The sequence below is a fragment of the Porites lutea genome, chromosome 1, assembly GCF_958299795.1.
Source record: "Porites lutea chromosome 1, jaPorLute2.1, whole genome shotgun sequence".
Classification (NCBI taxonomy): Eukaryota; Metazoa; Cnidaria; class Anthozoa; order Scleractinia; family Poritidae; genus Porites; species Porites lutea.
Genome location: NC_133201.1, coordinates 2,560,830 through 2,585,551, shown reverse-complemented (window position 1 = coordinate 2,585,551; position 24,722 = coordinate 2,560,830). Strand labels below are relative to the sequence as shown.

Below are 24,722 nucleotides of genomic sequence, written 5' to 3'. Positions count from 1 at the left end.
AGTAATTTGTCTACACATGAATATGTTTGTTTGCTTGTTTATTTCTTTGGTGAAATTGAAAATACAGGATCTAATCAGAAAGAAAATATCTTTCATGTGTTACTACGCCTTAACTTTTTAAGTTCAGAAAAATGCCGTACGCGAAGGTATTTCAAGGAGAAAATGTTACCAACTTCCGGTTCCGGTTTACCTGTCACGGAAGTTTGGTAACCACTCCTTTTTCCTCTGCCATAAACAGAACTGTAACACAACGCCACGGGAAAACAGACTTCTTGATTAGAGAATGGCCGCACAGAAAAACTTTGACTTGTTTTTCAAGCTGCTTCTTATAGGCGACAGCGGAGTTGGCAAGACTTGTATAATATTTCGATTTGCCGATAATACGTTCAATCCGACATTTATTTCGACCATTGGAATAGACTTCAAGATCCGAACTTTAGAACTAGGTGAGTAAGCTACACGAAGTATAGCACAAAATACGGTGGTCGTAATCGAATCAGTCTGACTCGCAAATGAAGATTTCAGTAAGATCTGTTTCAAAAAGCTTAAAATTTAACAAGTACCATTAAGTTCTATCGAATTCTTAGTGCAGTTTGTATAGTATTTTGCAGAAAAACCGCACGGTTTTCTGCTGATGTGAAGGCATTTAAATATGCACATACAGAACACAGATCGTTATGGCCGCTGATTCATTTTGTCATTTAACCATGGGGTGTACGTTTGAAACACAGTAGAGCCTCCCTGCTTTTTTGTTCGTCGTGTTAAATTTAACAAGGCATCTACGATTTTCCCATGGTGTTACCGTATTTCGGCAAACGTAGGGAAAATATTTATCTTAATAGTTTTTTGATGCCGTGTATTATTTCCGTTCAAACAACACGGCATGTTTTATGTTTATAGCTTTCTCGAATATTGAAATTGAAAGAACTGTCATCGTTAATTGTCTGTTTCATGAAAGTATAAAATTTCACGAAGTCTTCGAACGAAGTTTCCTCTTTGTAACAGATGTGTTAGTGTCTGAAAAGCTAGATGAATTTTGGTGATAATTATGACATTTTATATCCTGACGATTAATTGTTTCCATGTACTAGTTAGGAGGATTAACCAAACTGAAAATATCAGAGATGTATATGGAATGACTATATTTGTGAAAATTAAAATTTCTCGGTGTTGGAAAAATAATGATTTTTAGTAAACACATGCACATGAAGGCCTTTTGATGACCAATATAAAAATGAATGCTATTTCTTTGTTGTGCCAAATGAAGCGAAGATAATTTGGCAAAATATACATATGTTTCCGCAGTGAAATTGTAATGACGTAATGGTTCGAAAGTGGTTGCATATTGAATTCAGGAGAAGAGCTATCTCTGAGGTGTCCGAATACACAGAATGTTACGTTTTATATATTTGACCTTGATGGTTTAATATCACATCGCTTACTTTAAGGTAAAACTGCTTTAAATAGATATTGGCTTTCACCAGAGAGACCAAGAGTTTTTAAAACCCCTAGCAGTAAGCAACCTTCTTCCTAATAATGATGATAATAATAATAATAATAATAATAATAATAATATAATTGATTACGGTAAATTATATAAAACCAACCATGATACTAACATCAGTTGTAATGTTAAAAAGGCGTGCCAAGGCCCCCCAACACTAAATAATCTCAAATGCGACTTTCAACCTGGCCTACATGATAAAACCCCGTCAAAGCACATAATTAATCAAAATGAAATATATCTAAATGCCATTCAGGGTATGTTTTTCCAAGTTTTTTTGCGTCTTCTACCTAATGAGAAAGCTTTTATCCCGGAAAGGGGGTGGGTTTTCTGCCAGCAGTTTAGTTTTGAATTCAACAATCTCGACGTGTCAGCTAGACTGCAAATGTCGCCGGTCTTGCGTAGCCGTAGCTCTGTCAAGTTTTAAAACATTAAAGGTGCACTTTCGCAGAATTTCATGTCTTTTAGAGGTTTTCTGAATCATTGGTTGGTCATTACCTAACGTTAATCGTCAGTGTATGTAAACCATTAAGTAGAAAGTGGAACGCTTTTTATGTTTGCTTTCCTACAAATCTAATATTTCTTTGACAAATAGCCCACGACTGAACTTTCTGCCAGAGTCTCTTAATTTCCCCTTACTTTTGATTATAGCCAACTTTCGGTTATGAAACTATAAAAAATTTACAACGTTCCCTTTCTTCCCCGGCGGCACTCGGGCCGGCTTGATATATTTCCAAATAAGATGAAAAAAACAAGGAAAGAAATGCATGACCGAATGAAACCTAAACCTAAGCAAACTATAAAGTACAAAGTGGAACATTTTTCACGTTTTACTACGAATTTATGCTTGTTTGTTTGTTTTCTTTTTCGCCAAATTTTGAGACAAATAGCCCTCACAGAAACGCCTATTTCCTCTTGCTTTTGATTGTTGCCATCTCAAGTTGGATGACGAAACAAATAAAAATCAGAACGTTCCCCACTCGTGCATGCTTGGTATTTTTCCAAATAAGGTGGTAAAAACAAGAGGAAGCGGAAATGCACGACCGAATGAAACCTTAACCTGAGCGCTATTACCGTATGGAAAGGGGAACTTTTCGTTTTTACCTGCGTTTGATGCGGTCGCCTCTTTTTAAGACCTTAATAATGCTTTTTTTGTTTAAAATTTAAGGTGGGAAGAAAATCAAGTTACAGATCTGGGACACCGCCGGCCAAGAAAGGTTAGCTTTTACCTTGGTGTGCCTCACATCATATGTTCTTGGGCAGTAGTCGATAATTAAACACGTGGACCATATATACGCGTGGTTGTTCGTGATTTTTTATTATTATAATATCAAACGTAAAAGGTGATCTATTTTTTGCCTGGCAATTTTTCGTGACGTATGCATTGTTCAAATTATTTTTACGTAAGTTAATTGTTGGCTTCACACTAGAAGCAAAGGTAGTTTCAAGTAAGCACTTGATTCGAGTGCACTTGGAAATCTTAAGTCGCTGTGTAGAAAATATGGCTTCACAATTGTACGCAAAGTATATTACTTGAAGTACCAGCTGTCAATCCTCTTTCACGGTGGAATACTGAATGCCTTTGCGCTGGAAAAGGGTTATTTGTAGTTTCGTAAATTTTTGATTACTTTGAACTCAAAAGGTTTGGACCCTGATAGACATACGTACTTCGTTTTTTTACGAGTACTTATTAGCGGTACAGAAAATAACAAGTGACGTCTTCCTCTGTATTTCTTTACAATGGCTCAACAACGCGCTTTTCGGCAAATAAATCACCGTAGGGCTTTGCTTGGCCTCTTCTGCAACGCTCTTAGCTAACCAAGACATGTTGAATGTTTATCTGTCCGTTAATATTAGAATCTTGGAACTGCTGCGGCTGCACATCGTGCCCATGGCTTCCATTTCTTATTGGTCAAGTGTGGTCTCAAGTGTAGTGTTGACTATACTTTGGCGGCGAACTTCGGCTTTTTTAAACTACGAACGTTTCCATGATAACCAAGTAAAGTTGAAGTGGGTACATTTTACCCCTTCACACTCAAAGTAGGTTCCAAGTACACTTTCATTATACTTGCAAGCTCTAGTGTGAAGCCAACAAATGTTGGAAATGGGTATAGGGGACATCTCTCGATCTGCCTACTAATGAAATATTTTCGGCAGTTATCGCCATTTTACTAGCCTGCGAACGGCAGACGTATTTCCGGTCGTCGCTTCTCTCCGTCCGAAAAATAACGTCGTCATTTTTCGGAGGAAGAGAAGCGACGAACAGAAATACGTCTGCCGTTCGCAGGCTACCATTTTACAAACATGTGCCCTTTTTCTCCCTGAAGCAGAGTAGGCATCATGGCTGATTGTTTTGGTATTTTCATGCGCAAATCGCCGCGGAGTTACGCAAAACCTCGATCAGTTATCGACGACTTTTTCTGGGCTGAAACCGGGTAGCAGCTCATTCCTTAACGCAAGTTAAAAGTCGCCTGTAAAGGTCTCGGGGCCAAGAATGTCGTTGTGAGTCTTGAGAAAAACGTAAGATTTTGTGCTTGATTAAAACCCTAACTCAACTTCCCTCTCCGAGATGATCGTGGGTAAAAACTAATGATGTTTCATTTTTTCATTGATGTCTAGATTCCACACAATAACAACTGCGTATTACCGCGGGGCACTGGGTATTATGCTCGTGTACGACGTCACAAATGAGAAAACGTTCACCAACATCTCAAAGTGGATGAGAAAAATCGAGGAGCACGCGAATGAAGACGTAGATACCATCTTAGTTGCAAACAAGTGCGACTTGGAAAGCAGGAGAAAGGTCACAAGAGAAAGGGGAGAGATGTTAGCCCAGAACCATGGCATTAAACACGTAGAAACGAGCGCACTTTCAAGTGAAAATGTCGACCAAGCGTTCATTGTTCTAACACAGGACATTTTGAACAGAGTTTGCCCGCCCGTTCAGGAAGAGAGCATCAAAAATGGCAAGGGAAAAGGGAAGAAGAAACGAGTCAACTTGAAGAGATCATCTTCTCCTCGTCTTTCATGTTGTAGGTAGAAGAATCCTCGGTGAAAGAAATCGAAAAATGACAACTCTCGATAGTCGTAAGATGAAGTCAAATCTTTCCCTATTTCTTCTTCGATGGTTGGTTTTTGTCATAAATTATCTTCCGTTCATCGATAGCGTTCACACAGCGTTTACACAGCGTTTACACAGCGTTTACAGTGAAACAGTAGCATAAAAAGGGCGAGTGTTCTGTTCACACGAGATGAAGCATCTCTTTGATACAGGTCCGTGTAAACAATCGTTGACTCGTTTATGAATAAAACTGCGTGTGTAAACGCTTCGAGTGTTCTCGGCTTTCACGAGACTAAGGGCGCTGTCCAAAAGTCAGAACTGGCCGGCCATACTGACCGTTCATTATGACAGTTTTTTTTTTTTTTTTCGAAATTTTAACTTAAACCCCTCACTGCTGTGCACACTATTTAAAGAGGCTATGTTACGCTTTTTACTACTGAAACTTTTAAAAAGCTAAAACTTGTCTCGCATCAACATTGAATTCCAAGAAAATGGTCCAGTTTTGTTATTTAAAGACTATGGTTAAGAATTGAAACTGTTTCCTGTCGTCTGTTGCTGTAGATGGCAAGGATAGACATGGATTGAAACTTGGAAAAGTTGGGCCGACTTTTTCAAGTTTTAAATACTATGACCACAAAAATCAGAAAAAAGTATTATGGTAAGTGCTTCCTGATGAAATTTGTTTGATATGTTCATACTAATTCTACACTAACAGGAGCATCTCGTGTATGGGTTAACCCTTTGAATTCTCATTTGTGGCCCCTATTTATTTCCTACAGAAGTAGTGGGGAGAAGGTGATAAAATATCAAGCAAATTCATCTTGTGTGATCATGTCCGTAATTCTCATGACTACTCTGTTTTACAAAGCATTGATATTACAAGGAGAAATTTGATGCTGATCACTCATAGGGCTTAAAAGGTTAAGGCAGTAAGTAATGACTAAAGTACAGCATTGACCTAAAACACAGAGAATAAACTGATCTGGTGGGATAGGTCTGATTAATAGTGGAATTCTCCTTACGACTGGAATGGTCTGGCTGGCCAGGTAGCTCTGACAAATGGTAAGCACCCTTACTAAGTCTCTTTTTGACAAGATTACTTGACACATTGGCGCACCGTGTAAGCAATTGTAGCCCATCGAAATTAACTGATATGTCGTGTGTAAATGCTTTGTAAATCGTTGTCTAAGGAAGACGTTTATCCATGATATCATATGTAGTATGCTGTCAGACCAGAGTTGACCTTACACCTAATGCGCGTCTAAGGGATCGATTTGAAAGTCAGTGAAACAGATTAAAATCATCGGGAAGTGAATATATTGAACATTTCAAAGTCATATATCTCGTTAATGGTAACGCTATGCGTTCTCGTAATCGTGCTAATATGTAAATATCTGGGTAATAACAATTACATGCTATTAGTTACCAACCACCTCAAAAAATAAATAAATAGAAGAAATAGATAAATAAAACAGTTCTCCTACCCAACTCTCTCAAAATATTGCATTGTAGGGCCCTAACGGCCCTACCGGTATAGTAACGTACCAACAGAACTAGTGTTTGGACAAAGAAATCCGTTCTAATTATTGCAATTGGTGAAATGTATCGTGTCGTTAGGGTTTGGGCTGCATGTTATAGGCATGGCCTTGTTGTGCTTTGATTAAAGTCCCTGCCTGGTCTCAAGCTTATGTTCAGGCAGTTGTTTTAAAACATGTTGTGGTTTTCAGTTTATAATTCCAGCATCCGTAATCTGCTGCTGAAGCCCACTCTCCCACGCCATTCTTTGAACTAATAACTGGTCTTTTGAACACTGTTACGAGTTAATTCTCCCCCGGGACATCATTTTAATTTAGCCAGTTACACGATATAAGCTTTCGTTAATGTGAAAATAAACTTCGTCAACTTCGTGTGCGTAAAACGTCTGAAAACGCCAGAGGCTAGGAGTAAAAAGGTTAGGAAGTACTTTTCAAAAAGATCATTTCAAAAATTTGCTTGTGTGGCTGGTTTGTTACTGTATCCCTAACTTCGAATATGGTATCAAGCCCTCAGTGTAACATTAATTTTTGAAGGTTATTAAAGGGGGAATTAATTTGCTCATTGGCTTCTCATGAAAAGCAAGTTGAAGCTACGCGTGTCATCCTTTTGCATGACTTAATTGGGTTAATACTTGAAAGTACATAAATGTATTTATCAGTTGTAAAAAATATTCTTAATAAAATGCAATATTGGCCCTTCGGAAAAAGAGAGAATGGCTGTTTTGTTTGTAGCTCTTATTATTATTGCATATGATTTGTTCAGAATTTTTAGAGAAACGTTCATGTTCTTCTCTCTTAAGGTGACTCGACCCAGTTTTTTTGGGGGGGTACCATCCTACTTTGAAGCTCTCTGGTATCCCCACCTTTACTTTTATCGTAAGTCTAACACATAGAATGGATAACATATAGATCAATCTACAATATAACATAAAATTTTTGGCGATCGGAGTAAATGCCACGTGGTTATAATGCCACGCCCCTTTGAGGTCTGAGTCGAAAATCGGCTGTTGCCGGCATTTTTTCGTGAAAATCTCTCGGCTACACATAGTGCGCATTAGCGCCTTGCGCTGAACAGAGTTTCACCAAAATCGCAAAGACCCAATTCGAGAAATTTAGCGGTTTCCAAATTTAGGTCATAATTTATGCGAAAATGATAAGCAAACTTTACACGGATTATATATAATAAACTATGAGATTCTTTTCTTTATTTTGGGCATCGTTATAACAGATGGGTCCTTGCAAGTCAGCAAAACGCTTTAGAGCCTTGTAAATGCGCGCGATTTCGAGCAAAGCAAACATATAGAAATTATAGTTTTCGCTATTTGTTGACGTTTGTCAGCGTTTAAGAGTCCTTTTCACGAAAAAAGCATTTTCTTAAAAATTCGTAGTTTTTTTTCCTTCAAATTTTTTCAGGGCCACAATTGATTAACTAACTACCCCGACTCTGAATTTCATGGTCATTGAAAAACTGTGACATTATCTTCTATAAGCCCAAACTTGAGTAAACATTGAAGATTTTTAGCGTTTTGGCTGAGTTTGTGCTTTGGGAGTTGGCTATTGTTTCTAGTCTGTCATGATACAGCATTCTTGTTCAGCACGCGTGTAATGACCGCACTTGGCTGACTTCCGAATGCTCGCCGAGATATTATGATTTTGGTGCAGTGAGACAGGCCATCGCGTGATACATAGAGGTTTAACTAACAATTTTTAATCAATTCTCGTGCTTCTTGTGTCTTTGCAAAAAAATCAAGAAGTGCTACACACTAAAGCTACTTACTATTACAAAAATATCATTTTTTCATAGGTTTAATGCAAGCCAATAATTAAACCAACTCGTGGCGGGAATATCTCGGTGAGCATTCGGAAGTCAGCCAAGCATGGTCATTACACGCGTGCTGAACAAGAATGACAAACTGACAAACGTCAACAAATAGTGAAAACTATAATTTCTATATGTTTGCTTTGCTCGAAATCGCGCACTTACAAGGCCCTAAAGCGTTTTGCTGACTTGCAAGGACCCATCTGTTATAACGATGCCCAAAATAAAGGGATGAATTTCTTGGGTTATTAGATATAATCCGTGTAAAGTTTGCTTATCATTTTCGCATAAATTATGACCTAAATTTGGAAACCGCTGAATTTCTCGAATTGGGTCTTTGCGATTTTGGTGAAACTCTGTTCAGCGCAAGGCACCAATGCGCACTATGTGTAGCCGAGAGATTTTCACAAAAAAATGCCGGCAACAGCCGATTTTCGACTCAGACCTCAAAGGGGGGTGGCATTATAACAACGTGACATTTCGGCTCCGATCGCCAAAAATTTTATGTTATATTGTAGATTGATCTATATGTTATCCATTCTATGTGTTAGACTTACGATAAAAGTAAAGGTGGGGATACCAGAGAGCTTCAAAGTAGGATGGTACCCCCCCCCCCAAAAAAAAAAAAAAACTGGGTCGAGTCACCTTAAAGACGGATATCTCCTTTGAAAGGACTCAGAGACGGGAGGCCTGTTTGAATCGGTACTTTTATAACCAGTCTTTTTCAAGCAGCGGGGATTTCTCTGTGCCGGTCCCCTGAAGGGCCCCGAGAGTTGCCTGTGTACACCCCGCTAGCTCCAAAAAGAAAATCCAAATAAATGGTTTGACATAGGGACGGGGGGTTCCGCATTTCCGAGATTCAGGATAGCGGAAAGGATTGATGACGTCATTTTCCTTGGAAGTTGCGAAGGACTGGATCACTCATTCCCACTCTCCTTTGCTGCCACCTCCGCCTGCAAATTCCAACATGGCGGAAGAACCAGAGGATAAGGGCTTTTTTCAGGACGTTCTGGAAGAAGAAGGAGTGAAAAACAGGAACGTTTTGTTGTCTTACGTGAATATTCTTGGTGGAGCTGCGAAGAAAGTAAAGAACATGACTGACGTTGATGTTTGGCCGGACGTTCATCGTGTAAATAATCTTGTCGATACATGGACCGTTGTCGGGTATTGTTTTGGAGCCTTTTCTGTTGTGGGAACTCTGTACTTCTCCTTAAAGACTTGCAGGGAGATAAATCAGTGGAGAACCTGGATGAAATTTAGGAGAAGTTTGACTCTTAAAGGAGGAAAAAATTAAGATTGTCGGCTGGAGCCTGGAATATTAGCTAATCAATGTACTGCATGAATCACTGCTGAGACTATAACGCGGAGAGTGAACAATAATGTTGTACAGTAGTAATCACAGTATATTTTAATTTAGCATGAACTACAAAACGATACACTGTTTTATGTCTGCTTCTGGGACGTAAACTGCCATTTTTACGGGAGAATCAAGCGAGCCTCTTGAGCAAGGCAGACAGAAACTTATGCTCAAGTTTTTTCAGGAGCCCGAGTGTTATTCCACCAGAAATTGACCAGATTGAAGTTGTAAGCTCCTGCTCCGCAACCCAACTGAGCTTATCCTGCAGTAAGCCAATCAACTAATCAAATCTCACTATTTTGTTATTGTGTTGTTGAAAGTGGAGTGAACGTCAGCATAAGGAAGGCTGATCCTTAGCCTAAAATTTCTGGGCAGCTTGACTCATGTATGCATGTCACATGGTGCCTCGGAGATCATACAGGAAAAAGAAAATCACCAGAAACTAGGAAAAGGCAACACCTCATGACAAGGAGAAGAACAGTGGTTAGAAACTTTCACTGTTTTTCTGTCCTTTTCTCCATTTTGAACTTACTGGCTTATAGCCAGAAAGCTTAATGCCGGTATCGATGAAAGAATGATGGTAAGGTCATTTCTATTGTTCTCGTACATGCGGTTAAGTGTAACCTTTGGAGCCAAAGGGACTGGGTTTAATACCTGCTATCTTCCCATTCTCTGTTTTATAAAGCATTGTTATGGCAAAGAGGAATTTGATAATGATCGCTCTTAGGGCTTTTGGGTTAAATAGGATAGTATGCTAGGATAGTATGAAAATCACAATGTGGGAAAATGCAAACACAAATCTGTCACTTTTACTAGAATGGCACAAATTTGCTTAAATTCAAGACACTGGCATTTTTCAAATGTCATGTTTAATATTGTAATTTTGTTACGACATTTGCGTGCTTAGTCCCAGAACCGTATCTGTAGAAGTTTTAACTTTGCCTGTGGCCTACTGTACCAACCTTGCGTGCTATAGAGCACACGCAATTTAGAAGTCGCTACACACCTTGATTGCCTTGAAAAATGATTCTGTTTTGCAAGCACATGGTTTTTGACGGACATTCCATCTGTTTTGGAAATGTGCAAGCTGCCTTCAGTCTTAACCCATTTGGCTCTGGAGGTTTTGTGGGAAAATGTGTTTTAAGCTAGTCTAGCAGTTTTCTTGTCACTGTCGTGCTATAAAGAGCTAAAACTTACCACCAAGCCATTTACAGGTCATACACAGGGGCGGATCCAGGTTTTTTTTTAGGAGGGGGTGCACTTGTCTCTTGCTCTACTTCAACACTAATAAACCACATAGTTTTTTTTGTTTGCAGAATACCAGTTGTATTAGAAAACCTCAGGTCATCTCAGGAGGGGGGGCAGTGTGCACCCCCTACACCCTCCCCCTAGATCCGCCCCCGATACACTTCACAGCCTTCTGATCCAGACTGCAAAATATAAGCTTGCGAAGTTTGGGCATGCAGAGAAAGCAAAATTTCAAGATTTTTGAGTTTTGAGTTCGAGTTTTTGGGTTTAAAAGTGACGCAACAGTCTTGACTTTCTCTCCTCCCCTCTTTTTTTGCTTTTCTTGCCTTATTTTTTTCCCTTGCTGGGCATCTAGTAGGCTTCATTTTAGTGGGAAAAGTTTTTAGGAAAGCTTTTAGCTGGGTAGTGGAACAAGGATCTTCATGGAAATTTCAGGTCAATGATACATGCTTTTTGCCTTTTTTTCTGGTGTCCTTGACTGAATTTTGCTCTGGTATGGTTTGAAAGATCTCTTCATTCTGCACAATTTAGTGGAAAAAGTTGTCCTTGACTATTAAAACTGATTATGTCACAAGTGGTAGAAAGGATGTGGATCTGCACCTGTGGGTGGTTACGGGTTGCTTAGGGGCGAATGGGTTAATCCTGTGAGAATCTAGCTTGACTTGCTTAGTAGTGATAGTGCTTCATGGGGCATGAAAGTTTTGTTATATACCAAAACAGTGTTTTTAAGCCATAAAGGACTATTGTTTTGCTGAGTCTGTATTGTTTATTTCCTTGCTAGTGATAAGTTATGATGAAATAACAACCATGGCATATTAATGCAGATTCTAAGTACTTTTACTACCCACTAATAATTTAAAAGCTTCGACCAACCATGGCAAGATGGCATAGCAATATTATTATCACTATTAGTGCATAGTTTAACTTATCTGTCTCTTGAACCTTGCAATAGGTTGATTTAGCAACAGAACGGGAACGTCATTTGACAACGGGAAAGCGCGCAGAAAGGACTAAACTCGACTTCCAGTGCCCAATTTGCTGCTCTGCCATTGGTCAAGCCAGTTGTTTGATTTGCGTGTGCCGTCGTCAACAGACGTTCCTGTTCTGTTGCTAAATCAGCCTAATATTAAATTAATGCACAATTTGACATTTTGTACACATGCAATGCAGAACTGTAATATTTCAGTAATAATGATATGACTATTCAACAATCTTATTTCTTATTTTTACATACACACTTGTTTATCTTAGTCCAATATTTTTGCCCAGTTTGACATCCAGGCAGGCATGTACCAGGCATGTCCCAGGCAGCCCCAGGAAAAAAATTAAAAGAGGAAGGATGTACCCTATGACTTTGGGTATCAGCACATAACCTTACCCCTTACCCCCAAAGAAAAATCTCTTTGCCTTCTCCCTTTTCAAATCAGCCAGTTAATTAATTATTGTTAGACATCTATAACAAGTTATTTATCAATAATCTATAGTACACCTTGGAGAATCAACCAAAGAAACGTAAAGAAATGGGCTAATACATCTCTTGGCAGCTAGAAGCCACCATCATTCTAACAAATCATTGATGGTAAATTATACTACAAGTTATGTCTATATTACAAAAAGTGAAAGAAATTTTGGTATACGTAAGACAATTAGATATGTTACATCATAAACATCACAAAAAGAGATATCAAGAAGAGATAAATAGTTTTAAAAGATTGCTGTCCACTGGAAAGTGAAAGTGAAAACAGATGATTTTCACACAAAAGTTTTTCTCAACTAAATCTACTAATTTAAAAAACAACTGGAATTTAGACTTAAATGAACATAGAAAAGTAAAACAAATCATAAAAAGCCAGAATTTTAAAACTTTAAGACTTAACCCTCGGACGTACAAGGGGGGTGGGGGGGGGGGGGGTTGTTGGTGGTTGGTGATTCTGTTTAGCTGATTATTTTTATTCTTGATAAAATCCAAGAAGGCGGCCAAGATGGCGACCATGTTTGGTGACGTCACAGACCTCCAGCAGCACCACCACCCATAAAATATACCTCACCTTGTACAGAAGACCAAAGGCTTTCCACTGAAAGCAAAATCGTTTCGAAATACTGCAACATATCAAAAATTCAAGGGGGGGTCCATCCCCCCCTCCCCTTTGTACCATGGTGGGGGTATGCGTGTACGTCCGAGGGTTAAATTCCAATAATTTATGTTCAAATCCAAACCTTTAACATTGAGTTGGAAAAAGTATAATAAATTAAAAAGCAAAATTATTAAATTAGACAGAAAACATGTACAGGCCCTCCGTTTTTCTACTGAAAGCACATTGGTCCAGAATATATATTGTGGGTGTCCTGTTAAAAAGATTGCGACTGGGTCATTATAAATAAGGGCCCTTTTCGCACTACTCAAAATTGTGTTTGTTTTGCAAAAAAAATCGCTGCCAACAGGAAGCCATTTCTAGTACAAACGGATTTTTCACCTACCAAAATTTTTTCTCAAGTGTCACCAAACTTCAAAGATGCCTTCGAGAAGATTTGGAGGCCCACTATTTTTTGTCAGGCAACAAAATCCTTTATTCCTTCACAGCTATCCCTCGTTAGGTCCTCTCATTTCGTGAACAACACCAATTAAAGTTCCTTTAATTAACGTGTCTGGTTGTAAGAAAAATTTCGCGTGTCTCAGATACGAACAAGGTTGCAAAAACGAAAAATTGGTGATTACAAATTTTCAATTTTTTTGCAAACACCAAAACTCTATTTTTCGTCGTAGTGCAACAGGGCCTAAGGAGGATTTTTTTAAAAGAAAAAAAGGTTTTATTTGTCTGATGATTGCAAACAAACTGTGTCATTCTACCGAACATGAAGGCTCGATATTTTCCGCCGCCAGGGGGAAGAAGCGCGGCTTCATTTCCCGAACAGCGGCTGGTAACCGAGCCTACCAAATATAGCATTTCTTGACGGGGTTCATTTTACTTCCGGGGGAACATTTGAAAGCCTCTGCAAACGGTGGAAAGTTAATAACTGTACCCAGAACTCTGTAAAAAACAAAAATGAAAGGACACATAAGACATTATTTATGCTTACAACACACGCTTTTGTACATTCCAGTTTAAGGAATAGTCTAAGACTTAAGTGAGGGTCACACAAGCTCATAAAAAACGACTTGCTAATCCTGTTAATGTTCAAAGGTTAGATAGCGCTATCCACTGGATAAATCACTTCCCAGAGGATAAGTGTTTGTTTCACGAGTAGTAACTTCTTTTGTCCATTTAATGTATTATTTTTTATTTGTATTTTCAAAGATTGATAGGTGCTAGTGAGAAGACCTAGCATGACATTCGTTGCTCTTTCTCTGGCCTGGAGATAGCCTCCACCCCTTTTTTTCCCAGATCACGCGCGTCGACTTGTTTTCGCGTGCTTCTGTTTCGCGAAGTCAGTCCTTTATCTCCGAGCCTAGAACTGGCTAGATTAGATGGAGCTATATTATAATTACCTGAATTTGTTTGGTGAATGGGGATCCTCATCGAGTCTGACTATAGCCGCCTGTTTTCTAATGCTGGCGCACCAGTTCTACAATCATAAATGAGAAAAAAGTATCGAATTTTTATTCATCTCTCGAAAACAACGCAATGGCCTTTTCTCGTTAACTGACAAAAGGGCCGATAAAAACACTCAGTTTTCTTTGCTTTTGAAATTTAAGTGCCTCAAATCTTTGGTCCTTTCCATAGACCAAGCCATCTGCAGACTACATGTGATGTCGCCGTACTGTGTTGCGCGTGTGGGAAGTTTAAAATCGTTCTAAGAGTTTGAAAACTGCATAATTACGGACGTTATTCGCTGAGTTACTACCTCGGGCGGGTTACGTTCGACTTCAACAAAAAGAAGATAATCGTTTCGAGAAATAGCAAAAAAAGGAGAGGCAGACATTAACTACTATTTTAAGCATTGCCTTGCCCATGTTTCTACTTGATGGTAGATCGAATCCTTATGGATAAAACTCGAAAACGCGAAAAATTCCACAGCTGCTCTTCGACCGCGGTGGAGTCTGCTAGTCCGTTGCGGTTGTCCTTTAGCTTTGAATTTAACAGATTTAAGACGCTCCAGTGAATTGCAATGGATTACTGTTTTAGAAAAAAAAAATTGAAATTTACCTGTGCAAATGCCATAAAGAATGTCTGATCTTGGGTCATGTTTAACAGAGGGAGCGGTTGTTCGGGGCCATTCTTCTTTTCCCATTCTTTGTAAGCCTAAAAAATGTGTAAAAACTGATTAGTGTTGAAAAACATCTCATAATAGTAGGATGTTAAATCTGTTATCATAGACATTAAAGTACAATGGAAAAGTTTGTAGACAACCTGGAAGGATTGGAGCGATTTTCTCGTGAATTTGCGATGATTGCGCGTGAAAAAGAGCATGCGCAATAGATTCTGTTCACTTAATAGCGAACGCAGGCAAACACGCAGGAAGCTTGTTGGGGGTTGAGTTTTCTAACATTTGCAAAGCTTATCTCCAGTCCAGTTCTACGCGCCTTCTTAGGCCATTCCGGACATTCGCTTTCGTTGATTAAGAAAAGCAAGGTGATTTTAGATTTAGGATTCAATATTTTCATTACCATTTGCCTTCGAAGGGCTTCCGCTTACCTGCTTGCTTGAACAAATGCTGTACATTTTTTAAAGATGGAAATAGCGTACGTCGTAAGGATCAAGACTACTCTCCTCGTGCGTGTCAGTACCCTTTTGCGCGCGTTGCTTACTACACAAGCTAGATTTCGGATAGTAACATGACAACAAACTTCTTTCTAGTTCAGCTCAGAGTTATTTCTATTTAAAAATGCGTACCCTGCGAACAGAGGTTGCTCTCTTGCATGGCTTTTAGCGCTTACGAAGTCGTTCGCGTGGCTTGTCTGTCGCGTAACTGACCAACCAACCACGCGACAGACTTCGTACGCGCCAAAAGCCATGCAAGAAAGAAACCTCTGCTCGCAGGGTAAAAAAAAGTGTTGCTGTTACTTACATTGTAAGAAGCTTTCAGGCCTCCGTTATCGGCTATGTTTTCACCTAGCGTGATTTTTCCGCTTACCTATCAAAACATTGTAAAAAGTGTGAAGATGAGATGGCATGTAAATGCACGACACAAAATTATCGGCGGTTCCTTTCGTCCTTTTTAATTCCATTTTCTATATATCGCATCCTCAGTAAAAAGCGGCAGCAGTCCTGCTGATACTTATTTTTTCCTTTTTTGATGAGTGAAAAGTATTTATTTTTAATTTCCAACTTCTCTTTACTTATGTCATTCGTTCTCTGTGTGTAGAAGAGCCAACTAGTTGGAATTAAATCTCTTTAAGTTTTCTACTCAGGAAATAACAGAAGACAACAACGACCAAGCCTCATTTTACGGCACAGAACAGGGTTACCAATCGATTTCCGCAAATCGAGTTCAGCAGGAGCACCAATTTTTCCCGATATCTTTTTTAAGCATACTGCTTTTAAGGTTTTGGTTTATCTCGAGTTTTGATTAATAGATGACTGGTATTTGTACTTACATGTTTACCAAAGTAAGAAAATTTTGAATACTGGTTAACCATGCATTCACTGCGATCCTTGTACTGCTCCACTGAGCGATTAGTCCACCACGGAACTCCATAATTCCCTCTTTTGTCGAACATGCGACCTAACCAAAGATTTCACAATTGTAAATTAGGAGTCTCAAACTCTGGCGTGGACAATAAAAAAGCGATGTTCTTTTTTCCCTGGGGAAAACTAACATGGAGGACTGTTCACCGGCGGGTCTCAATGGGGTTAACCATTTTAGTCGTAACGAAATTGGAAATTTGTAGCCCTAAGTCGTAAAAAATACACCGTGAAAAAAGCTTTTCTAGCCAGTATTGCTTGTTACTTTTTTTGTGAATGAGGAACCTTATTTCATCCGTTCTTTCCATATACCCGGAGGGTCCTTAGCGGCCTGAAACCGGTGGGAAATTTTGAACTTTTACAAAACAATTGATTCCTCTTACGATGTCTGTTAACCGTAACGGAGGGAAATTACCCACACCGCATTAGCCTTAGAAAGCGCAAAATATCAATCGTTAACCATACACGCTGCCAACCGCTTGGTTGGTTCAATTTAGATATTTTCGTTTGTTTTATTTTGTTTAAAAGCTGGTTCAGAATGCCGGTTATCTAGCTACTCTAATCTGAAACATTAGTCAGCCATTCGAGTAGCACGTCATCGAGGAGCAGTTATCGAATGGAATTTGGAGAAAATTGAAACGAAATTGCAACAAACGTTTACCTGAATTGTCAAAGCCGTGAGACAGCTCATGACCAACAACTGTTCCAATTCCACCAAAGTTAATAACCCTGAAGGCGATAAAATGGAAAAAGAAGAAAAAGAAAAAGAAAAATAAGTGAACTGAAGTTTTTTTTCACTCATGTAGAACATCCGGCTTTAAATCCAATCCCACTCGGTTTGATCGGCTCTCTTTGGTCGATTTGTGAGCAAGTTCTATTGGCGAAGCTGAGAAAATAATTATAACTAATACACGAAACGTGCAAGTGTTCAGAAGGTGCCGTTACCTACATTATTGTAGCTTTTGAATCCATGAAAACTGTAAAATGCTTTGCATGGCTCTCTCGATAACCGTCACAATTCTAATTGAGGTAGGAATCGAGAAACTAAGCCTTTTTCTAGAGCAAAAAAGCAAAGTAAAAAAAATTAGCGTCCAGTAACCCTTCTGTGATAGGTGTGAACTTACTTTGGAAATTTCTTGTCGTAATAAGGAGCTTGTAAAATGCCTGCTGGAAATACTGGAAAAAAGTACAATATAACTTAGTTGGCGACTTCTCAAAAAGTTGCACCACCAATGTTTCATCATCATCCGGATCATCATCATCATCATCATCATCATCATCATTACCATCACAATCAGTGGAAAATCCAAATTTTGCGATCGTTTTGCAGAATACTTAAAACCACTGATTTGGTCGCATGCAAAGTGATTTAATTTTTGAAAAAGATTCATATTTTACGAATGGGCACACTAGAGGATTTGGTACACAGAGTACTAAGTATTACCGCTTTCAAAATCGATTTCAAAATCTACAATTGACCCTGGGAGACGATGCAAGTAATGGGCTAAAGTGGTCTTTTTTGTTTTTCAAACTAACTTTAACTCTAACTAATAAAAAGAAGACTCACCGATCTGATTTCGTGACGGACTATAATATGCATTGACTGTTGAAGGTGTCATGTACCACCTGAAAAGAGAAAGAAAATTAAAGCACCAGTGGGATGAAATCAAGAATATTTTTAATAATCATCTAGCTACATCTAGAACGTGCGAGGTAGGCCTTAACCCTTTAAGCCCCAATATCCACAAACAAATTCTCCAAACTGATCTGTATACATTTCCTATAAGAATTAGTTGAGAGAATTTGATAAAAGATCAAGGCATTTTCGCTTTGGTGATCATTTTACTAATTCTCATAACCTTTTCTTTTGACAACCTATAGATATTGTTGGGAGAAAATGGATGTTGGTCACCATTGGGACTTAAAGAGTTAAAAGAACTCTGAAAACATACTTGTATTTCTCCACTGGTTTTCGTAGAGTCTTAAGGTTTTTCTGTAGGTAAAAGTCGTCAGCATTCCTTTTATTCTGAAAATACGCCTTCACGTCAAATTTAAGCTGAAAGGAGAGAACATCATTTTAATGGATGGAAGTGTCGTCTATAGATGAATTCCTGGTTTTAAATTATCAAATTGTAGAAACACTTACCCCGTCATATTTTTCTTTCAGTTTTTGTGGGTCTTTGATGTAGTCTGGAAAACCAATCATGTCCACAACAGCATCCGCCTACAATCAATCAATCAATTATTTGATCAACCAATCAATGCCATTCAATAGGCTTATACTTTAGCGTATTGATTAACGCTCTTTTAAAACGTTTTATCCAAACGCGTACTTCTTTGGCCAACTTTTAAAACATCATTTTGGCAGGAAAATAGCAATGTTTTCTCTCACTGGTCAAAAGAGAAGGAAGGTGGTGGGGCACAAAAATTGCTGAGGAATATCTTCAACCCAAGGGGTGTAACCAGGGTAATAGTGGCCAACAGGGAGTGATATTGGTCTGTCCACAGTGATACTGGCATACAAAGAGAGATGTTGGCCTATTTATACTGATATTGGCGTAACATGAATTAAGAGGGATATTGGCATTCCCAGAGTGACGTTGGCTAAATTAAGATCAATCAACATCACCTTATCTTCTGCAGCTCGGCGTGTTTTGTCATCCATCCAGTCGAGATTTGGCAAGCCTTTCTTGAAAGATGCACGAATAGCGTCAATCATCTCGGTGGCCTGCAATCATAAAATTTGAAGAAAGGCTCTCATTCTGTGCGCCCATAATTGCTCTGGGAGTGAAAAGGACAAAGCCTCACCATGATTCCCTTGCCGATTTTTTGATTTCTTAACATGAGCGAAAACTGGACAATTACAGATTGCCAGTGGACAATTTCAACTCGATGATCGTCTGTGAAAACCACACGTAAAAATTGGGGTCGAGAACAGTTTACGGTGGTAGAAACGAAAAAACAAAAGCAACTGGGACTATTTATGTTTCCTCCATCACCGATCACGCAGCAAAGCAATAAAGCTGGTTACATCTCCTTTATTCTCTAATCAAAGTTTTTTTTTTTTTTTTTTTACCAAAGAAACAATTGAGAAACTGTTGTGTTCAGTAATTCATTCCCGGTTGGGGATGGGGCCACCATTTCTTCGGGTCACGTACAGGTCAAGCCGATTGCATAGCAAAGGCAGTACTACTGTCCTCAGTTAACAACCTGTCTTTGTTCGGACTGCGATTCTCTTGTTGTTTGCTTTTATTGTCACACTGGGATAGTGCTGTAGCAATCACGCGCTTAACGCAACAAGCATTGAGCCAACAGAAAAGCACAAAGCGCCGTGCATGGAGGAGCGCTCCCGTCGATAGCGCGCTTGCTTTCCATATCCTTAAAGAGTAATCGAGGAGAGCTGTGAGTGCTTTCTAACAACTGAGTTAACCCCAATCTCGTTCCTAGGGCCCTCTCCTCAGTACTCGTCCTCGGGGGACAGGTATGAGAAGACCCTGGGATCCAAGTTGAGTTAACCCCTATCAGAAGTTTACCTGTTGTTTACTGGTTCCTTCAAATGATTTTTCAATAAAGAGAGATCCCAGGGCCATTCCTATAGCGCCGTCAGTCTCGCCCATACATCGCTTCCATAAGTCCTCTGATTTCTTGGAGCCTGTTAACACTTCAATCATCTCCTGATGAGCGTCCCGGAATTTTTTGGATAACAAAGGCGCCATTTTGGATACTACACGCCACACCATGTAGTTGTTTAGCAGTCTGGTTAAAAGACAGGGTGAGAGATGAGTTGTAAGCCATGGTAACTTAGGCCAGGATGCTCTAGACTACAAGGCTCGCTGGCAGAACATTTTAGTTGGGCGATTTTCCAAGTAGACAATAGAGATATTAGAGAGTTTTAGATCCGAGTTTACCGCAAACCTCTAACCGCTGGAGGTCACGTGACAAGTCTTTCGCGTCACTTTTGAGGTTTACTATGTGCGTTTTGGGGAGGTAGGTTTTCACGTATGCCATTTACCTGAAAGCTTTTAGCGTATAATTCTTGTTTCATCCCACGTAATGATACAAAAATCTTGTAGAGCAAGTCTTTATCCATTACCAGAGGCACAAATTCGGGCGAAATGCTGAATTTTATAAATCCTATTGGATCTTGAAAACAAGTGCCATTCATGGCTGCTGATTCAAAGTGGCGGCCGTAATTTAATCCACCGCCAATCTAAATCGAATTATGTTTGGACGTCGAACTGCAAACGGGTAACCGCAGACCGCGGTTAGAGGTTCGCTGTAAACTCGGATCTAAAACTCTCTATTTAGGGTCACGGTAACGGCAAACGACAAACGTTTTGTACCACGTGACCAAGTTTGCTCTAGTGATCGTTACCTCTGTCCCAAAATTAGTAGCTTCACGTTTTGGTTTGTTTTTATCTAGACGATTTCTTTTTAAACAAATTCTAAACTTGAATCTGACGTTTGCCGTTTGCCGTAAGCGTCACTTTTAATCTCTGCTAATGTTTGTATCACCGGCACTGTACTCAGCCAGAAAGAAATGATTTGATTTTGATGACTTCCGTTGTTAAAACAACGGACCAAGAGGTGCGCCTCCTCCCCTTCTAGTTGCAATTTTGAGATTTGAAGCAATGTCTCCAGCTGATGCTTTTTTTCCAGTTCCGACGAGAGGTTGAGATCTCACTGTACCATTTATTGTGCCCGACTGTTCTTGAGTTACCCCCCTCCCCGGGATTAACCCCTGGTTATAAAATGCGGCCTTTGCATGCTATGCGAGTACCCAAATCCTACCCCGCTTCCTCCACAAGAACAAACAAAGATTACTTACACTTTTGATGCATTTTTTATGACAGGTGACAGGACTTCAAGATAACGCGTGGCATACACCACAACCTCCTCAGTTTCCTCTATATCAGCTATATTCTTAAAGTGATTTTTGAAAAACGTAAGCCAAGGGATCTGAAAGAGAAATAAATGAACCACTGGTTTGATTATGCTGCCGGAAAGGCAAAGCAAGTAGCCTTAGGACCTTAGATAGTATAGTCACAGGTTACAAAATTTACCATCGACAAAGACCGGCACGGAGCAAAGGCGGCTTCACTTGCCATCGCTGGCCTGCGAATACAGCCGTCTTTCCTTGCTCCTCGTTGCTAGGGAAGTTTCACCAGGAGGGACCTGGCGAAATGTCCCTAGCAGCGAGGTGCGAGGTGCGAGGTGCGAGGAGAGACGACTGTTTTCGCGGGCTACGCTATCGTCTCATTAGGGACCTTAAGCAAGGACGACGATGACGGCAGTGAAAACGTCGGTAAAAAATGAATTTGCGTTCTTTCAAACTTAATCGCGTCTATTTGGACCCGCTCAATATGTCAAATGCAGGCGACTTTTCCTGGAGATGAATTCCCTCAGTGACCGGCTTGGTGGCAGCCTGTGAAATTGATATCAAGGAACTCATTAACGTTCTTACTCTTGAACAAAGCTTTTCAAGCTTTGCGATGTTCGTTTTGTTGTACATCTCGTCAATTTGACTTCTGTTCACATTAGGCACAAATATCTGAAAACAAACAGATATCATGTCAACACTATAGGATGGGCAAGGGGAATATAATAACCCGAAAAAAAGCCGATATACCCCCAATTTTTTTTTTCCCAAAGAGCCCTTGATGAGAGAAGTGGAGTAATCCAGGCACCCGAAAATGTTGGCAAAATGAGGCAGAAAATGCACTGTTTATCCATTCAGATTAATACCGTATACCCAAGCTTGCTGTATACCAAACTCTGGCTGACAAGCCTGTTGTTACGCTCTTAGGTGCAACCTCGCTCCCAGGGCGCTTTTCCCTGGCTCACCTCCAAAGCCAGGTAAAAGCGCCCTGGGGACGAAGTTGTCTTAGGTGTTGCCTTTCTTTCAGTTGTAAGCCATTCGTTTGTGATGTTTAACCGCAGTAAAGAACGCAAGGCGAGGAACACGCTCGAGCGCAACGCGTGACTGACGACACAGTGCGGTTTTTTCTTCCCACCCCACCTGCCTGCCCCGCCCCCTGCTTTTGTCTCGCGTTTCACAGCATGGCTTGCTAGCGGTATTAGGTCTCCTCGACATGGCAGAGGTCTGGCTGCCAGAATAAGCCGAAACGATCAGTGGCAAGCACTGGCGTGAAATTTGTTAAGAGCTAGGTCTTCGCCACCAGAATTTTGCTCTTACGCAAAGATCAGTGAACGATCCCGTCTGAAAGGTTGGTTTACAACCAGCCCGCCTTTCAAAGTGCAACTGGGCAGAAGGGAAAGGTTTCGCATGTCCCCCCGTTATCTCTTGAGGATTCCGGAATCTGGAATCCTGGGTCTTAGAATCCGGAATACAGCTCAAGGAATCCGGAACCCTCATAACGACTGTAATCCGGAATCCAAGGACGCGATCCATTCAAGCAAAATTTCCGGAAATTTCGGTCCAAAACTCAATGGATCTGTTCGGTCCAACTGGAAAAGTTTCGAAAAAACGGGTCCACCTTTAGAGGTGGACCACTTTTCCCGGTCGGACCGGTCTGGATTTTGGTTGAATGGATCGCGCCCCAAGTTCCACTGACAAAGGATCCAGAATCCAGTATCTAGAATCCGGAATCCATGGCGTGGAATCCAGATTCCAAGACTCTCTTGGATTCCTTTACATGGGGCGATCATTTGGAGTTTAGTTGAGAAGCTCAGTGCGTTTAGATGCAAACCTTTGCCAGCTTCATTTCGAACTCCAGTACATCTCTCATCTGTCTTTCCGTTTCATTCCTGTCCGTTCCTCCCAGCAAAACGCCAACAGTAGTCATATACTTCAAGTATGCTACAAGTTTCTGGGAAAAGCATAAAAAGTGACGGCATCAAGACATGTCATAACACGACAAGAATCAGAGCAAAGCCGAGAAATTGTTTGCTATGACTTTAAAGTCATAGCAAGCGAAACTTACCGGATCAGACATGTTCTTCAGATAGTAAATTCTCGACAGCGTAAGTCCACCTTGATCGACCTATAAATAGAAATGTGTGACATTAGCTACTCACAACCGCGGCGTGGACGCGTCTTTTGTAAGTCTCCATATGAAGACGCGGAATAATCAAAATCACATTTCTTAACCTACCTTTATTGCATTTTTTGAGGAATTCTTATCATCAGCTTCCACGACCGTTGTAAAGAAGGCAGACACTGAATATATACTTTGAACTTTCTGAAGCAATTTTGCCAAGTCAAACTGGGTTTTATTCCAAACCTCGGTTACATTCCATCCACCGAGACTATTAATAATGTCGAGCAGCGGTTGCGAGCCGACTTTGTTGATAGTTGACTCATCCATACAGGCGTCATAGAACGTCTTCGCTTTCTGTGTAGCTTCAGAAGTCAAAGACGACCCCGTCAAGAGTTGCTTTACAATCCTTTCGTTTTTTTCCTCTAAGACAGAATAAACACCCCAGAAAGACTTGCTTTCAGGAATAGGGTTGTTTTCAACCCATCCGCCACAAGCATATTCGTAAAAATTTTCACAAGGATTAACCGATCGGTTCATAGAGTGAAAAATATGATAGGCGGCGTTTATGCAGCCCTCAGTTACGCATGTAGTTTGTTTTGTTTTTGAGCAAGGTTTAGGAATTCGCGTCAGCAAGGCAAGAAGGATGATGCAAATAATTATAAGTACTACGATAATGGCCACCAGAACAGTGGTCTTTTTCCTCCAGAGAATGTTTGAGCCAACTGCCGATGATGATGTAGATGTTGCAGAAAATCTGACTTTGTGTTCGCCTTCTCCGCCATCCGTGAAAACGAGAGCAGTGTCTCTGTTTCCGATGAGGTGCTGGTCGTCGTCCATCGAATCTTCGCTGAGGAGAGGAATATTCGTCGTTCCGTCACTTGTTTCAGCGCGAGTGTAATCTGCTCTGCAGTGATTCGCCATTCAAATTGATTACTCGCAAAAATTACACCCTTGCTTCGCGAAATGAGGCGATTTTGTAATTTTAAGATGGCCGCTTTTATCGGAAGATGATTCTATGTGGCAAGTCAATAGATCTGTCGAATGTAAACAGCAAGTCACACAAGTAATCTTTAGCTCTTGTATTTCACTTCCGTGGATCGCTGATGAAAAATCAGCAACTCTCGGCGATTTGGAAGGAAAGACAGTTGAAAATAGACATTAATATAATTGATACCACGCGAAGTTCCACACTTATGTAAATCCTTAGCAGCCGGAAACTTCGCTCCATTACGGTATTGTTGGAGATAAAAAAAATGCAAATGAATAGGACGAATCCCTAATGTCAACAAATCGCTTGCGAGTGACCTTTAGGGAGGGGTACGTGTACCCCTTTTTTGCCGTCATCATTATGATGTGTTATCGATACCGCAGATTTTTCGGACCTATTAAATAATGATTTTTTTGTACTGGAATAATAGAATAACGAAATTTTTGATCGGGAACAGCCTATTCCAGGCTCCAAGATATTGAAGAAACGGATCGGGAAAGAAGTGCGAAAAACCGCGGGAGGACGGTATAAAGACAGAGGGTGAGGTGGACTTAGCGGTTGTTTACCATTTGCAATAATTTTCTG

The 24,722-nt window shown here is 40.1% G+C and overlaps 2 protein-coding genes across 2 annotated transcripts; one reads left to right on the top strand and one right to left on the bottom strand.

Moving 5' to 3' along the window:
• The first annotated feature begins 241 nt into the window (after positions 1-241).
• Positions 242-6,697, top strand: LOC140942305 (ras-related protein Rab-10-like). Its single transcript, XM_073391261.1, has 3 exons — positions 242-446; positions 2,673-2,721; positions 4,124-6,697. Exons 1-3 carry the CDS (start codon positions 284-286, stop codon positions 4,542-4,544), a joined length of 633 nt encoding a protein of 210 aa, XP_073247362.1. The 5' UTR covers positions 242-283; the 3' UTR covers positions 4,545-6,697.
• Positions 6,698-10,784: 4,087 nt separating this feature from the next.
• LOC140942293 (endothelin-converting enzyme homolog) lies at positions 10,785-24,380 on the bottom strand. Its single transcript, XM_073391253.1, has 17 exons — positions 23,264-24,380; positions 23,093-23,152; positions 22,859-22,978; positions 21,613-21,699; positions 20,977-21,107; positions 19,682-19,904; positions 18,778-18,876; positions 18,295-18,372; positions 18,101-18,204; positions 17,716-17,774; positions 17,273-17,324; positions 16,810-16,877; positions 16,061-16,188; positions 15,532-15,597; positions 14,670-14,765; positions 14,012-14,088; positions 10,785-13,553 (listed from the first exon to the last, which is right to left on the bottom strand). Exons 1-17 carry the CDS (start codon positions 24,068-24,070, stop codon positions 13,454-13,456), a joined length of 2,355 nt encoding a protein of 784 aa, XP_073247354.1. The 5' UTR covers positions 24,071-24,380; the 3' UTR covers positions 10,785-13,453.
• Between the last annotated feature and the right edge of the window lie 342 nt (positions 24,381-24,722).

Coding starts and splice junctions, on each gene's coding strand:
- LOC140942305 (XM_073391261.1), top strand. CDS start 284: ATGGCCGCACAGAAAAACTTTGACTTGTTTTTCAAGCTGCTTCTTATA. Junction 447..2,672: donor GATCCGAACTTTAGAACTAG/GTGAGTAAGCTA, acceptor TTAAAATTTAAG/GTGGGAAGAAAATCAAGTTA. Junction 2,722..4,123: donor GACACCGCCGGCCAAGAAAG/GTTAGCTTTTAC, acceptor ATTGATGTCTAG/ATTCCACACAATAACAACTG.
- LOC140942293 (XM_073391253.1), bottom strand. CDS start 24,070: ATGGCGAATCACTGCAGAGCAGATTACACTCGCGCTGAAACAAGTGAC. Junction 21,700..22,858: donor TCGAAATGAAGCTGGCAAAG/GTTTGCATCTAA, acceptor GTTTGTTTTCAG/ATATTTGTGCCTAATGTGAA. Junction 19,905..20,976: donor ATAAAAAATGCATCAAAAGT/GTAAGTAATCTT, acceptor TCTTTTAACCAG/ACTGCTAAACAACTACATGG.